At 39.2% G+C, this 15807-nt stretch overlaps 2 protein-coding genes and 1 pseudogene across 2 annotated transcripts in view; 1 reads left to right on the top strand and 2 right to left on the bottom strand.

Annotated features, from left to right (window-relative positions):
- Positions 1-15074, bottom strand: part of LOC133718812 (putative disease resistance RPP13-like protein 1) — a 31787-nt gene extending 16713 nt beyond the window's left edge. Inside the window, exons 1-3 of the mRNA XM_062145695.1 lie at positions 10734-15074; positions 10574-10636; positions 10291-10476 (exon numbers count right to left, since the gene is read on the bottom strand). Of these exons, the coding sequence (XP_062001679.1) occupies positions 10794-14849 (4056 nt within the window). The 5' untranslated portion in view covers positions 14850-15074 and the 3' untranslated portion in view covers positions 10291-10476; positions 10574-10636; positions 10734-10793. The remainder of the gene's footprint in view (positions 1-10290; positions 10477-10573; positions 10637-10733) is intronic.
- On the top strand, positions 261-3519 carry LOC133714494 (receptor-like protein EIX2). Its single transcript, XM_062140613.1, has one exon. It carries the CDS (start codon positions 269-271, stop codon positions 3257-3259), a length of 2991 nt encoding a protein of 996 aa, XP_061996597.1. The 5' UTR covers positions 261-268; the 3' UTR covers positions 3260-3519.
- LOC133714493 (allantoate deiminase 2-like) lies at positions 3701-9339 on the bottom strand (annotated as a pseudogene).
- Positions 15075-15807: the final 733 nt, after the last annotated feature.

Below are 15807 nucleotides of genomic sequence, written 5' to 3'. Positions count from 1 at the left end.
CAATCATGTTCCACGTTGCTACTAGAGAATACTCCCAGAAAAGACCTGGGCGGACAGCGGAGAAGGGAGACTCTTCAAAGTCTTTACTGATTGGATTTCTAATCTAAAACGCACCTCCATCACTCACTCATCCATCATCACTTAAAGTTTCCTAAACTCGTAAATTGTGTTGATGTTGCATGACGACTTGGAATATTCTGGACAAATAAACCTTACCACGCGGTTCAACCTTAGACTTGCTATAAATTCAACTTGTGCTCAGCTTCCTATGCATCTGCAACGACACGAAGTTAAAGGCCAGAAAATAATGGATATCTATGTTTACTTTAACCCGATCTCTCGCCTCATTCTTCACTTCTTGCTCTTGTTATTTTTGGCATCTTCGTGCCTAAACAATTGCAGTGTCGTGGTGGAATCATGCATGGAGGAAGAGAGGCGAGCACTTCTCAGCTTTAAACAAGATCTCAGTGATCCTTCTGGTAAGCTTTCTTCTTGGGCTGGTCACGAATGCTGCCAATGGACAGGGATTTCATGCAACAACCGCACTGGTCATGTTGCAACGGTTGACCTCCGTAATACATATCCATACACCACTGGTGATGATCAGTGGAACACCACGGAGTATATTCAGTCTCTTTTGGGGGGTAAGTTAATTAATCCTTCTTTGCTTGGCTTGAAACATTTGAGTTACTTAGACTTGAGCTCGAATGATTTTCAAGGGACACACATTCCCAAGTTTATTGGGGAGCTTACAAGTCTGAGATATCTCAATTTTTCCAGTACCCAGTCTTTGAATTCAGTTGTGGGAGAGATTCCTTCTTCTCTTGGTAACCTCTCAAACTTGAACTATCTTGACCTCGGTTCTAGTGAGTCTCTTTCTTCCAAAAACTTGAATTGGCTTTCTCATCTCTCTTCCCTAAAATACCTCAATCTTGGAGGTGTGAACCTTAGCAGCACAGGAGTTAGTTGGCTACATGAGGTTAACATGCTTCCTTCACTCTTAGAGTTGCATTTGTCTGGTTGCCTAACTGATGGAAACCAGCTTCCACTCTCCATCCCTACAATTAACTTCACATCACTTTTGGTCCTTGATATGTCATGGAATAGTATTAATTTTTCATATCCTAACTGGATGTTTAATCTTACTAGCCTTACAAAAGTTGATCTGGGTGGGAATTTTGTCAGTGGCCCCTTTCTTGATGAATTTGTAAGACTCAAATCTCTAGAACACCTTGACTTACAGGATGTAGGACTCAAAGGTCAATTTCCCAAATTTAGTGGAAATTTGTGCAGGCTCAAGTCATTAAGTCTTGCATGGAATCAAATTGATGGGGGGATTGAAGAGTTTTTGAGTGGTTTCTCAAATTGTTCATTTAATAGAATGGAGTCACTAGATTTGCAAGAGTGTGGGCTGGTAGGCAAATTGCCTAGTTCGTTGGGAATGCTGAGAAGCCTGCAGCATCTCGATCTCAACTCCAACTCTTTTTGGGGATCCATTCCAGAATTTATTATCAGCAATTTATCATCATCCCTGCAGACACTTGATCTCAGCTTCAACTCTTTCAACGGTTCCATTCCTCAAAGTTTGGGAAAACTTTCTCAGCTAGTGAGCCTTGATCTATCTTATAATATTTTCAACGGTTCCATTCCTCAAAGTTTGGGAAAACTTTCTCAGCTAGTGAGCCTTGATCTATCTTATAATTCATGGGAAGGCAATTTAACCGAAGCCCATTTCATAAATCTCACAAAATTAGAGTCTTTTGCAGTTAGCACAGCCCAACCTGTGCCCATCATTTTCAATTTGATTGATTATGAATGGATTCCTCCTTTCAAGCTCCACCACATTGAAATGCACAACTGCCGAGTAGGCCCCGACTTCCCTGTATGGCTTCAATCTCAAACTGAGCTCGTGTCGGTCTCACTTGAGAATGCTGGACTCTCGGGTGCAATACCAGAGGAATGGCTCTCTAAGATATCTTCCCAGATCCAATGGTTGGATTTATCTTCCAATCAAATAAGCGGAAAGCTTCCGTTCCGATTCAACTCTTTTCCGAATCTGCGTTCCATAGTTTTGAGCCATAATCAATTTGATGGAACTATTCCATCATCTATTTGTAGCATTCAATATCTATCTCAACTTTCTCTGAATAACAATCAGTTATCCGGAGAATTCCCTAAAGAATGGAGTTTCTGGAGCAACATAGTCATTGTGGATGTCTCAAACAACAATATGTCTGGTAATATTCCAAGCTCAATGGGCATTCCAAGTTCTCTTGGAATACTAAAGACAGACAACAATCATTTTAGCGGAGAAATTCCTTCTGCCTTGCAAAATTGCTCTGATTTGCAGAGACTTTATCTTGGAGGCAACAAATTTACTGGAAGCATACCTTCTTGGATAGGATCAAAACTATCCACATTCACAGTGCTGCAATTGCAATCAAACTCTTTAAGTGGACATATTCCTCATCATTTGTGCAGTCTTCCTTCCCTTCACATCCTAGACCTTAGTCACAATAGATTTTCAGGGACTATTCCCAACTGTTTGAATAAATTGACTTCTTTAATCGATAGTTATGGGAACTGGTCCTACAGTGGTGATTTTGAGGTAACAACTGTGACTGTAAAAGGAAGAGCAAGTGAATACTTAGAGGACAATGCGAGGCTTCTATTCATTATTGATTTTTCAAGTAATGATTTAGAAGGTGAAATTCCTGAAGAAATCAGCAGTCTCGTTCAATTAGCTACATTAAACTTGTCCATTAATCAATTAAGTGGAAATATCCCCTCAAGAATTGGAAACTTGCACTTGCTTGAAACACTTGACCTCTCCCAGAACCAGCTTTCAGGACAGATTCCACAAAGTCTCGCTTCTCTGACCTTCTTATCTCACTTGAACTTGTCTTGCAACAAGTTGACCGGAAGAATTCCTTCGGGCAACCAACTTCAGACGCTCGATGATTCATCTATTTATGAGGGCAATCCTTCACTCTGTGGATTTCCTCTTTCAAATTGCACAGAAGATGGAGGCAACATGCATGAGCCTCAGCATGAGCCTCATGAAGCTGATGATGAAAAGCTTGGTTTATATACCAGCGCGGTGCTTGGCTTTATCATAGGCTTTTGGAGTGTTTGTGGCACATTGATATTGAAGAAGTCATGGAGGTATGCTTATTTTCAATTTTTTGACCACATCAAAGAGAAAGTAGCACTAGCAATTGCATTGAAAGTAGCTCGTTTGAAAGCCGCAAGGCAGTGATCGGAAACAAAACAAAAAGAAAGCAGTAGTTATATAATATGCTTGCTGATTTTTATCTATTCTATCTATGCAATAATGTACGATGTACATTTCCTTATGAACCTTGTTGTTTGATTTGATGTTGCTGTTGTTAGTTTGGTAATAGCAGCAATGATTTAGCTGCTATGCTTTTCTTTTTTCACTTGTATGGTCAGTCTGAGTGTCCGTATTATCAAGTTTGGCTTTTGTTTTTGGTAGAAAGTTGTGAAATTTCCTTGAAGAGGTAAGGTTCTAATGTCTCCCTCTTGGTTTGTAAATTTTTCTGTTTCATATGAATAAAATGGGGGGATTGGGGGGAGCGGGGGTCGCACTTCCAATGGCTAGACCTCCAGTACTAGTAAATAAAGAATAGAAAATGTCACAGTACTAGTAAAATGAGAAACATTATGCAGGGGCTTCACATTGCAGAGTAAATATGATCCCTTAATTTTAGGTTTGTACTTGACAAAAGAATTGTCACATACAAGACCCATCATGATTATGTACAATTGTCACATACTAGATTATTGAGATTTCTCCTATATATACAGCAATGTCGAAAAAAAATGTTCCAATCTACAGCTGAGTCTCTATGAATGCCAGGATTGCCAAACCAGATGCCCAAACATCATATCATCCAATACATGTTCTTCAAGGAAGTGACTTATGCCTCCTCGACAGCGGACAAAAAGCATACCCACCTGTTCATATTTTTGGAGACCAGAATTATATACACCACAGGAAATAACACAAACAGTAACATATGGTTCATGATTCATCTTGCAAATTAAAGATAACAAACCTTAGTTAAATGAGACAGAGCCATTGCATCATGTCCTGCTCCACTCATTAATACAGGTAGTTCATCCTGAACAGAACCTGTCATTCTCTTGAGCCCAAGATAAGCTGCTGACTTCAGCTTCGAAGTCAGCTCAGAATCGCAAATGACTGCATTTGCATCATGCTGAAAAGGTTCAAAGCATGTAAGGTTACTGTCTTACTTGTTAAGCTACCTGCAAATGATTGACTAGGACATGAAAAGTTCCACACCTTCCGATCAATTGTGCACGAAACTGAACGCCTATCACATATTTGATACAATCGGTTAGATAATTCACATACAACAGCTTCACGTCCCATGTCATCAATTGCACGTAAATCTACTGTGAATGTTACCTGAAATCAAGAAGATCATTTTCATTACCCGATTTAGCATTTAATATCAAATTTAGCAATGTCAAGAGATAAACTTCTTGCCTGTCCTGGAATAACATTACTTGCACTTGGCCAAGTCGATATCTCACCAACGGTACAAACGAGTAAGTTGAAAGTGATTCTAATGAGTAACTTTTGCATTGACCATCAAAAGACAGAAAATCTTGAGGATGCTTACATAGGCTTTCTAACAATACAATGGCTTCCGCAGCAGCAGCCATAGGGTCATGACGCATGGACATTGGAACTGTTCCAGCATGCCCCTGGGAACCTCTCATTGTAACCTACAATGTTTATGTATATTGGAGTGAGCCGAAATAAAAGTATAATATAATGCCATTGTAGTTTACTACTTTATACATCAACATCTGTATGATGAAATACAATCTATAATAGGAGCTTTTGTATTCAACTTCTTGGTTCTCTCATGAAATGATACAGAAATTTTCCCTTATGAGACGTGTAGTTTCTCATAAAGATGTTGTTCCACTTTTTCCAGGACCTAAAAATCAATATTAGTCCCTTTTTGAATCCTCATGAGTTCCAGACATATATGTGTAGTTGCATAGTACAATTCTCAACTACAGAAATTTTTCTTGTTTGTATGATTAAATGAAACATAATTTAGACATGCACCTATGAAAAGCTGAAACACTTTTGATACCTTTAGTCTTGTCTGTCCAGCTATGCCTTTAACAACTCCTAGAGGAAAACCAACCCATTCCAGTACAGGCCCTTGTTCAATGTGAATCTACAACATGAAACAATCAGCAGAGTTTGCAGTCAGAGAACATGCATCCATTTTATTGCTGTTTCCACAGAGAATATTCTAATACAGGTTATCAACATAACCAGCGTAGGGCATTATACCTCAACATAACCCCAAACTGACTTTGGGTCATATCTGAGCTGCTGCAAGTGCTCCTCTGTAACTTCAATGGAGTTTTTCTTAAGAGCATCTTGAATTGTCACACCACTGAACAAGGACTATAATCATAAATTAATTGATAAAGAATAGTGTTACAAATAGATATAAATTAGGATTTATTCGAGGAAACCTTTTATCAGTTATTTGCAGTGCTGAAACTGGTAAAATTCCAGCTATAGCAGCACTTCCTATGAATGTAGACTGAAACCTTACTCCTTCTTCATCACTAAATGCTATTACCTACAGATGTTGAGCAAAAGCAACATGATATTAGTAGTTAGAATTCTAGCAGAGCCACCAAACAGTAATTTCTGCATACAGTGGAAGAGATTTAGTGAAATGTTTCTTGTGAAGTAGTCAATGATACTTTTCAATGAGCCAATGATATGTGTCACACCCCAAACCCGGGGTATGACTTAAGGGGTTCTCAAGCAAGAGAAATTCAGAAAAGACCAAATATGACACAACTTAATATGTAACCTTTAGGCAGGAACAGTTCGGCTTTGAGGATTTACAAAAAATTCATTGTGTGCAGAAATGACTTGAAATTTTCCAGAATGAAAGCTGACATAACAAGGTATAACATACTAAAATTTCAAGCTAATCAGAGTTCGAGAAGTAAGGAAAATGATGGATGCAAATAGACTGAACTGTCAGGTTTCAGAAGAACATAGCAGCAGCAAAGGCAACTTAGAAAATTCACCAAAAATTCACTGAGTGTCCAAAAGACAAGAAAATTTCCAGATCAATTGTTAACTGGCAGAACAGAAACATACCAAAATTTCACGACATTTAGAGATCAGTAAGTACGGTATCACAGAGCTCGAAGTTAACAGATCAGTAGCTTTCTCAGAAATTCAGCAAAGCTGTTTTTGATCTCAATATGAAGTTTTAAATCTAAAAGTTGGTTTATTTTGGTAAAAATTACTTTGTGAGAAACCTTGAAGGGTATACTTTGATACAGTTGATTTTCATAAGAGAGCAAACCTTGTAGAGGACTCAAACAACGGAAGGGAAAAAGAAGCTGCAAACTAACGAAATTTCTGAAAACTACACTTGAACTTATAACTTGATAGGCACAACAAAAGACAAGCTTACAAACGTAATGTATAGCTACTGGACACCAAAGATACGTAGGATTACAACAAGGTTACAATGAACATTACAACCCCATTTGGTTGTTCACATCCCAGGTAAGTAGAACCTAAAGCTTCCTCAAGTAGGTACCAGTGATATTAAGTCAAAAGTACGTACAGCAACCTAGCCTTCGCAAGAACTTCTCAAATTATGAACAAAGTTCACCCACAATCTCTCCTAGTCAAGAGGATTCTCCACGTAGCAATGCCACCAAAAATTAGCTTTAGACCAGAAGCTATTTACAAATAGAGTGAGCCACCTGAAAAGGTTTTGAGGAAGACGGGGTGAGCATAAACGATGCCCAGTAGGGGTTTTAAAAATCGTTTTCGAAATCGCATTTGTCTCAAAAATCATTCTATGCCTTCTTGAAACGACTTTAAAAGAAGTTCACTTTGAACATGAAAATATCAACAATTTCTCAAACCACATAAACATCATATAGCTGAAAACTATAGGAGATTGCCACAAGGCATGAAAGGGTTTCTCAGACAATAGCAGAAACTAAAATTCAATGAAAAACAACTCTCTAACTTTCCAAATCAAAACAGAAAGTCATTTCGTAAAATCAACAATTGGAAGGGAGTGTAGCATACCTTATCGTACCTTATCATACATTCATAACTCATTGCACTTACGCCCTCGCAAGGGGCTTCCCCGGGGAATTTGGGTCATTGTGCCCATAACAATTCAAAGCTCACGGGTCATTATGCCCGAGCATTCACAATCATCATCCAAGCTACATACTCACCACTTCCAAAACTCAAACATGCAACTATAATTTGGATTCAGAAACATAACTTTACTAGTTTTTAAATCTTCAAACTTGAAGAAGCAAATAAGTTGTTGCATGCAACTTTGGAGTATGAAAACAGAGCATGCAATTGCATCTGATTAACAAAGAAGCAAACTGGGCACTGCAAGCATAAATCGCAAAATAAAGTACACCCCCCCCCTTTTTTTTTTTTTTTTCTTTTACTCAATATCGAAACATGGAAAAACATGCAGTTGGTCCAAGGGACCAAGTGATCAATGCATTCAAACAATGAAAGTACGGAGTTTAACGAAATCACCAAATGAATTTCCTTTAAGAGAATCATAACCCAAATAGCTTAAAAACAATTTTTCCCCCTACCTCAAGCTTATCAGGTGGTTTTTGCAGTATCATGGGCCTCAGCAGCTTGCTCCAATTGATCTCCCCCTTGACTAACTTTCACGTTTGCTGTCAAAGACTTTACACTATCAATTTCTTAACACTTTAACAGATTCGAATTGGAAAAGAAGATGAATAATTGAACCCGAGATATGCTGATTGCTGATTTCTCAGCAACCACTACTCAGACTAATGTACAGACCTCAATACAAATCCGATTGAGCTGATTTGGATAATATTTCTAAACTTGAGAAAATCATTACTCAAGAAAAGCCCAAATGTAAAGAAAAATAAATATTTTGAATTGAAAACTAAAATGGCAAATCGTAACAAATTTTGCAAATAAAACTCGGCACAAACTTAAGTTCCTCAAATGTCAAAAACAACTTATTGACGGAAAACAAAATTTTGGGGTATTACAATATGTTTCCACAAAACCTCAATTTTACACTGACCTCAACCGGCCGCTTTAGTTCTCCCAATTTTCCATCGATACTCAAAACCTTCAATGCAGATACCACAGAAATGATGCCTAAAGAGTAAAGACCCATCAAATATCCCGGCATCAACAACAGTATCATGTTATAACAAATAGATAAAGGGGATGGAACTGTTAATTACTCCTGTTGTTTGTAGTACCAGAGTACAAATTCAGTAAGGAAATTTAGGGGAAAAGAACAGTACCAAATGAGAACCAAGTATTAGAACCTCAGCACTAGCATTTGTGCCCTCAACTCGACCATGTACATTTCTCAAGCAACGAACCCACCTGGATATCAAGACCAAACATGAGCCAAGAATTCCTCAAACACTACTGTTTGGATGCAAACAAACTAGGATTGAAGCTCACGTTCGCAAACCAGCATCCTCCATCCATTCGCGGATAAGATTTCCAGCCCTCACAGCTGCTGGGCTCATGAATATCCTCTCAAGATAACCATCACCATCACTTACCTATTGATTCAGACACCAAGCAAAATTCAAGAACAATAACAATAACATATAATGTAACGAGTTAATTCAGTATTAACTTGAATTCTAGTTAGACTAGAAGAGCTCTCTGGAAATTAATCCTTTGACTGGTCTCTATAGATGACTATATTTCTAACCAAATGTTCACCAATTTGAAATCCAATACTTGGTACTTTTCAGAAATCGGATTCAGTCTTGCAGATTGGAAATAAATTACTTTTTTTCAATGGAAGTTTGAGCTACTAAGGACTGCTGATACAAAAAATAGACAACAGCTGCAATATTATATACAGAAATAACAAATGGGACCTTTCCAAGCTGATGAAGTCTTGCCACAGCTTCATCTCTCAATATTTCCTTATACAAATCCCCTCCTCTGTTTCTCTCATCTTCTTCTCCAACAGACCAACACCTATTCACATCATCATCAACAACAAATCAATACCATGTAAAGATTGAACCTTTATTTACTCAGACCAAAAAAAGATCAAACCTTTACAAAATCAACAAGCCAGAGCCATTGATTAATTACCAGAAAATCCAAAACAGGGAGTGATGGATGAAGAGACCAGAAGCAAGAAAGGGCAAGCCAGAGCCAAAACGGAGGTGGGACTAATGGCGGAATGGGTTCTCTGGGAGACACGTGTAACAAACTGTCATGGCTGCCTAAAACCCAATTTAGAGAGGCAAGCCACACGCAACCGAAACTCGGTGCAAAGCTTTGTGCTCCTTTATAAGGCATAAGGTTTGGTCTCTGTGATTGTTTGTGGTGATGGGGATTGGTGATGGCTGTACGTCTGTCTTTATATAATAAATGAAGGAATATTTTGATTCTCCAGTTAAAAGCATCACTTTGGATAACTCCAGAAAAGTAAAATAAAAAAGACAGTAAAAAAACATATGGTGTTTATAATTTTAGTAATGAAAAACATATAACATTATGTTTATCATCCATATATACATCGGTCTCTCCTCCCCCTGGTTTTGTGAAACCGCAGAAGACTACCCAAAATATCTTAGTTGCAATCACTGATCCACTATTTCCTTCAGCACTACCAAGCCAAGATAACAATAAGAAATTCCAGAGTTCATAAAAGCAAATTGTATTTGATGAACTAGCAGCTTATGACCGATAACAGTTGGACCAGCATTTTTGGTACTTCCCCAAAAATTCCGTCCTAGCTCTATAAGCATGTGAAGGTAGAAGTCAAACGCTAGTATGCAGGCTGCTTTCTAGAGACTCAACGTTGCCACTTCTTAAGTAAATAGCTTTCAAGTTGTACACAGAAATTCCTGCACAATCAAGGAGATGCCAGTATTTTCTGAATTGATCATCTTGAACAGCAACTCAATATATTCCAGGGCAGTTTCGCCATCAGAAGGCTCCATTAGAAAGACAATTTCTCTAATTTCCATGCTGCTTTACTCCTTCAAGGGTCTACAATGAAAAGCTAAATACATCAGAACATTTTCAAACTAACTTCAACGATATCAAGTCATACGCTGTTGAAACACTATACTCTGGATCTAAGTAGATGATGCGGGAGAAAGTTCTAATTTTGTAGCAAAAATGCAAACAGCAATGAGAGATAGGAAAGAACTTATCCTCACTTGCCCTACATATCTTCTGTTTTTTTTCTTTTGGAGTCTGAGTCCTGATCGACTGCTGAGTCTCCTGAATCCTGACCCTTTACAACCCACATTCGGGTAGAAACAAATCAAATATTGACCTCCAAGCTGTTGTCGTTGTAAAATACTGCCCTAGTTTGCAGAACTCATGAAGGTAAAAAGGTTTTACTGCATTCATCAAAAATAAATTAATATAAAGTTTTACTAATGTAAATGCATTTTCCCTGATGGAACAGCTGTCACAATTCACAACAAACAAATGTACCTGATTAATATTGATTTCTGCAGCTACAATGGCAATGAAGTGCACCAAGCTCTGAAAACATGTCTGAAAATGGAGAAGATATAGTATCTATCAGGTAATATATAATAGCAAGGAACTTTCTTGTGTCGAATAATCTTGATTTCTCTAGAATTGGAATTACCTGCTGGAAGGGAATATTACAATTTCAGATTCCAACTGTTTTCTCTTGTATCAGTTGTAATCACAGAGCTTGAATTCTCTTGTCTCCCAACCATATGTAAGGAATGTGGGCTATGGAGCGCCAATACTGACCTTTACCTGGTTTGCATCTCACTTCTAGCAGTGGACAGTGACGGATACTAAGTTGTGTCAGTGAAAGAAGCCTGCCCTCATCTGGAATGGACAGTAGCTTGGGGCAACTCCAGATATAGAGGCTTTTAAGAGATGTGAGGGACTGAAACCCTTTGCTGAGTAGATACTTGAGATTCAGAAAGTCTTCGATTATGAGCTTAATGAGAGATTTGGGAAGCACCATCTCTTTCTTGGGTGGAAAGGAAACCAGTTCCGGATCTTCACCACTGATCCACAACTCTCTAAGAGATGTGAGTCTGTGCAAGCCGCATTCGAATAGTGGTTTACAACTCTTGAGATTCAGAACTTTAAGAGACTGAAGGTTAGGAGGCAACCCTTCTTCTAGGAAGGAAGTGAAACCTTCACAATAGGGGATCCTTAATATCTCAAGAGAGTTGAGGTTGTGCATGCCTTTGGGTAAGGCCTCCAATTTCTCACAACTGGTGATCTCAAACTCTCTCAAGTTGGAAGGACTTCTTGGGAACCCTCCTGTCGGGAAGGAAACAAGACTTCTACAACCATAAATACTCAACTTCTGAAGATTGGAGAGGTGGTAAAGACCTTCTGGTAAATATTGGAGATTTGAGCAATACCAGATGTGAATGTACTCGAGAGAAATGTTATCATGTAATGCATCAGCTATTGACTCCAGTTGTCTGCAAGTATGTATCTGAAGGTGTTTAAGCGCCCTGGGTAGCTTGACTCTGGATGATAGAGTTATCAAAGATGGACAGTTCCATATGCTCAAATACTCGAGACAGGACTCCTCATCCTGAATCAAACAAGGAGAAGAAGATGAAGAGCCCCCTATCGCCTCCTCATCCTCCACCAATGATTTCAAATTTTGGCATCTATTTATCTCTATTCTCCTTAGACTTGGCGGTATCTGATATCTTGCAAAATAAGTAAGAGAATCGCAACCTCGAATCTTTATATCTTTAAGAGAAGGTGGCAAACTAGCCAATGGAAAAGAAACTAGGCTTGGCCACTTATCAATGTGAAGCTCTTGTAGTAATCTGAGGTGATGCAATTGAACAAGATGTGAGTTACCTTCAATACTCAAATGACGAAGTGACATAAGGTTTTGCAGAAATCCATCCTCATTCTGCAATGAACATGTCAGCTCCTCACAGCCAGTTATCTCCAAATCTAATAACTGAAAGTCAACCACACTTGTGTATACAACCCCTTTGCAATAGCGGATGCATAATACGGAAAGTTCTTTATAGTTGGCAATTGAAACCACCAGTTGGTCACATTCACGAACCACAAGCTCTTCTAATGAATCAAGGTTCTCTGGCACCACACCCTCCAGTTTGGGGCATGCATAAATGGAAAGCTTTTTCAGGCAAGGAAAATCTATAGTTCCCTGATGTCGTTCAAGAGGAATCCACTCCTTCCATCCTTGCATATTCTGAAATGAAAGGGTCTCTAATAGTGGAAACGGCAAGCTACCCTCTCCATAGAACTCAGAACCCACGCTTTCCACTCCAGACATTCCTTTTATGAAAAGCTCCTTGAGAGAAGGTAACTGTCCAAGTGGTGGCAAGAATCTGCATTTACTACAATCTTCCAAGTTTACAAGTACCATGCTAGTGAATGAAGGACTTCCCACCCAAGCAGAAATTTTTTCACCAGTGTATCGCCGTATGGTGAGTTCTTTTAGCTTTCTATGAGGTTGTAACATGTCAAGAACATCTGCTTCCCTTTCTCCCGTGCCGTTCAACTCATGCCACTGTAGTAGCAAGACATCAAGCCCTTTTTTGCTAATTAAGTCGGCCCTCCTTGCATCTTCAACATCAGTCACATTCTCCAGTCTTGAGAGGTGTAATGTCCCCCGGAGATGCAGTAGAGGACCTATCTCTCTTATCCCCGACTCACTACCCTTACCCACAACAAAATCAGCAAGTGTTTGCAGATTAGTTAACCGACCTAGTTGCATAGGCATTCCCTTCAACGAATGTACACTTGAATTGTTGAGATGACGCAAATTAATGAGATTCCTCATATGTGTAGGTAGTGCCTCCAAAAGAGAACAACTTTCTAATATCAATACCTGTAAGTTATAAAGTGTGCTTGTTGATTCAGGTAAGCTCCTTATTGGCGTGTGAGAAACATCAAGGTACCGTAGATACTTCAGTTTACCTATTGAATCTGGTAGCTCGGTTATCTGGTAGCTATTGAAAGACAGGACCCTCAAGTATTGCAATTTCGGCACTAAATCAAGAGTAACCTTACAGGTCAAGTAATTCTGTGGATTTTCAGAAAGTGTAAATGGCAGGAACGTCCGCAAACGTTTGGCTTCGGAAAAGGCTACAAACTTTGTAATCCCATCAAACTCACCAGAAATGTAAGAAGAATGTCGAGCTTTTGGAGAACACCTAAGATGTTGCATGTTATCATCCACATTGTCCTCCAGTCTGAAACAAACTTCTCCTGCAGCCCACCGTGCCAATTCACTAATGAGGTCATGCATAACATATTGTGAACTGTCCTTGTTTGATTTTTGAAATAATGACCTAGATAATAGCTCCTGAAAATACTCGCCACCCAAATCTTCCATTTGTCTACTTTGTTCTGGATGCTGTATCAAACCCTCTGCCATCCAAAGAAGGATCAACTGCTTCTCACTGAATTCATAGTCATTTGGAAGTATTGAGCAATAAGCAAAGCATCTTTTTAGGTTCGAAGAGAGAGAGTGATAACTCAGTTTCAATACTGGGAGAATACCACTCTTATCTGATAGACTCCATAATTTGTTGTCCAGTATTTCTTCCCATTCACCAATTTCTTTGCACCGTAAAAGTCCACCAAGCGTCCTTGCAGCCAAAGGCAATCCATTGCATTTCGCAGTAATCTTGTCCCGAAGCGACTCAAAATTATGTGGTCTGCTGTTGTTAACGTTCAAGAATGAATGTTGTTCAAATACCTGCCAACAATCATCACTTGATATACACTTCAAATTATGAACTTGTATGGCTCCCATCATTCTTGCAACTGATTCATGGCGCGTTGTCACTAGTATCTTACTTCCTAGTGCTCCAACACGAAAGGGAGATTGCAATTTGGTCCACATATCGTAGTCACATGTATCCCAAACATCATCTAAAACAATGAGAAACTTTTTGCCCGTCAACTCCTTACTGAGATTATCCTGGACTTTACTGAACTCCTTCAACTTACAGTGCTCCGATGTAATTGATTCGAGAATTGCCTTTGTCACTCTCACTATATTGAAGTCATCAGACACATATACCCACACCTTAAGGTCAAACTGTTGCATGGCATCATCGTCGTCGTTGAATGCATGTCCTGCAAGTGTTGTCTTTCCAACTCCTGCCATGCCAAGAATGGCCACAACATGAAAATTGATGGCACTGGGCTCGGCTCCGGACAAAACTCCAACAATCTGGCTTTTATCCCAGTCCCTTCCGATCACAGGTCCATCTGGTCGACACGAACTCGGTGGCATTTTCCATGCCCTATAATGATTACTAGACATCCCAATATCGTTCAAACGAAGCGATTCTTTTCGTTCAGATATGTCTCGGAGTCTATCGGTGATCTCCTTGATTTTAGAGTGCATATTGAAGTTGAATTTAGCTTGGGGAATTAGGCTCCGTACCTTACTTATGGTAGCAGCTCCATGTTGCTCCTTGACTCTGCGTCGTAACACCTCGATGGAAAACTTGTCTAAGATGTCTTCAACATCATAAGCCAAGTCTTTGAGATCATCCAGCCACAGTTTGACAGCCTCGCTCGTAAGTTGCTTCTCCTCCGCATCATAAAGCACAGCTCCGATTGCAGATAGCGTTGAACTCCATTTCTTGAGCTTCTTGTCCACATTCACACCACGTAGGCTTGCAAAGTTGATGATCGCCCTATGGCTCAACCTGTCAAGCAGCACTTGAAGGAATGCCCCGAGAAAGACCTCTCCCAACACCATAGTTTGTCAAGAGTGAACGGATTTTGCTGAATTGATCGAAATGGAACAACACAACTAAAACTATCAAAGCTAAGATTAATGAAGATAGAAATCAATCCAAAGATTTTACTTTCTTCTATCTTCAGCTATATGTTCATGTTCTCAGTTCTCTCTCTCTCTCTCTTTTTCCCGGTCTGGCGTCCATGACCCGTTGATGTGCCAACTCCCAAGTCAACTACCAAGCGGGTGTACCTCAAGGTCATCCAATAATTTGATTATTTGAGGCTATGAAGCTGCCACACAACTTCGGCTACTTTTTAAGTATAAAGTAAATTTTTTTGTCGAAGTCATTAGAATTCACCCGTTATGTCACTTGGATCAGGTCACTTGGTTTTTCGGTCGGTTCACTGTTTTTTTTTTATGTTTGTTTCCGCTCGTCAGGTCTAGGTCACTGGGTCAGTTTCCAAACTGACTTGGGTCACTCTAAACTGACTCAGAAAGTGACTCAGAATGACCCAAGTCAGTTCTAAACTGACCAAGTGACCCAGACCTAACGCGTGAAAACAAACATAAAAAAACAGTTAACAGAATCTGAGCCAGTAACCCAACGGATGAATTTACTCTAGTGCCTTCTCTTTTAGTCTGATGAATTAGATTTGGGTTGTTTTAGTGACTTCTCGTTCTAGTCTCCTCTTTTCTCCATAAATAAAAAATTCAACAAAACAAACATGATTTTGCTCAAAGGTCTTATAAGCTCGAGTAGTAACAGCAGAATTGGAAAAGAAGTACACTTGTGTGCTTACCACCTCCTCAGCCCTGACCTGTACATTAGGCTATCACGAGACATCTCTAACTCAAATATCACGAGACATCCCCAACTCAAATACTATCAAGTCTGCTGATGCAGATAGAGGCAAATTATCTTTACTTTTTTCCCTTTTAATCTTTTTTTTTTTTTTTTTCAATGAGAATACAAAAC

This window comes from Rosa rugosa, chromosome 6 (assembly GCF_958449725.1).
Source record: "Rosa rugosa chromosome 6, drRosRugo1.1, whole genome shotgun sequence".
NCBI lineage: Eukaryota > Viridiplantae > Streptophyta > Magnoliopsida > Rosales > Rosaceae > Rosa > Rosa rugosa.
Note: the sequence above shows the minus strand (reverse complement) of the source record. Positions and strands in the feature narration are given on the sequence as shown.

What these genes read in the sequence shown, in the direction of transcription:
- LOC133714494 (XM_062140613.1), top strand. Translation starts at nt 269, where the DNA reads ATGCATCTGCAACGACACGAAGTTAAAGGCCAGAAAATAATGGATATC.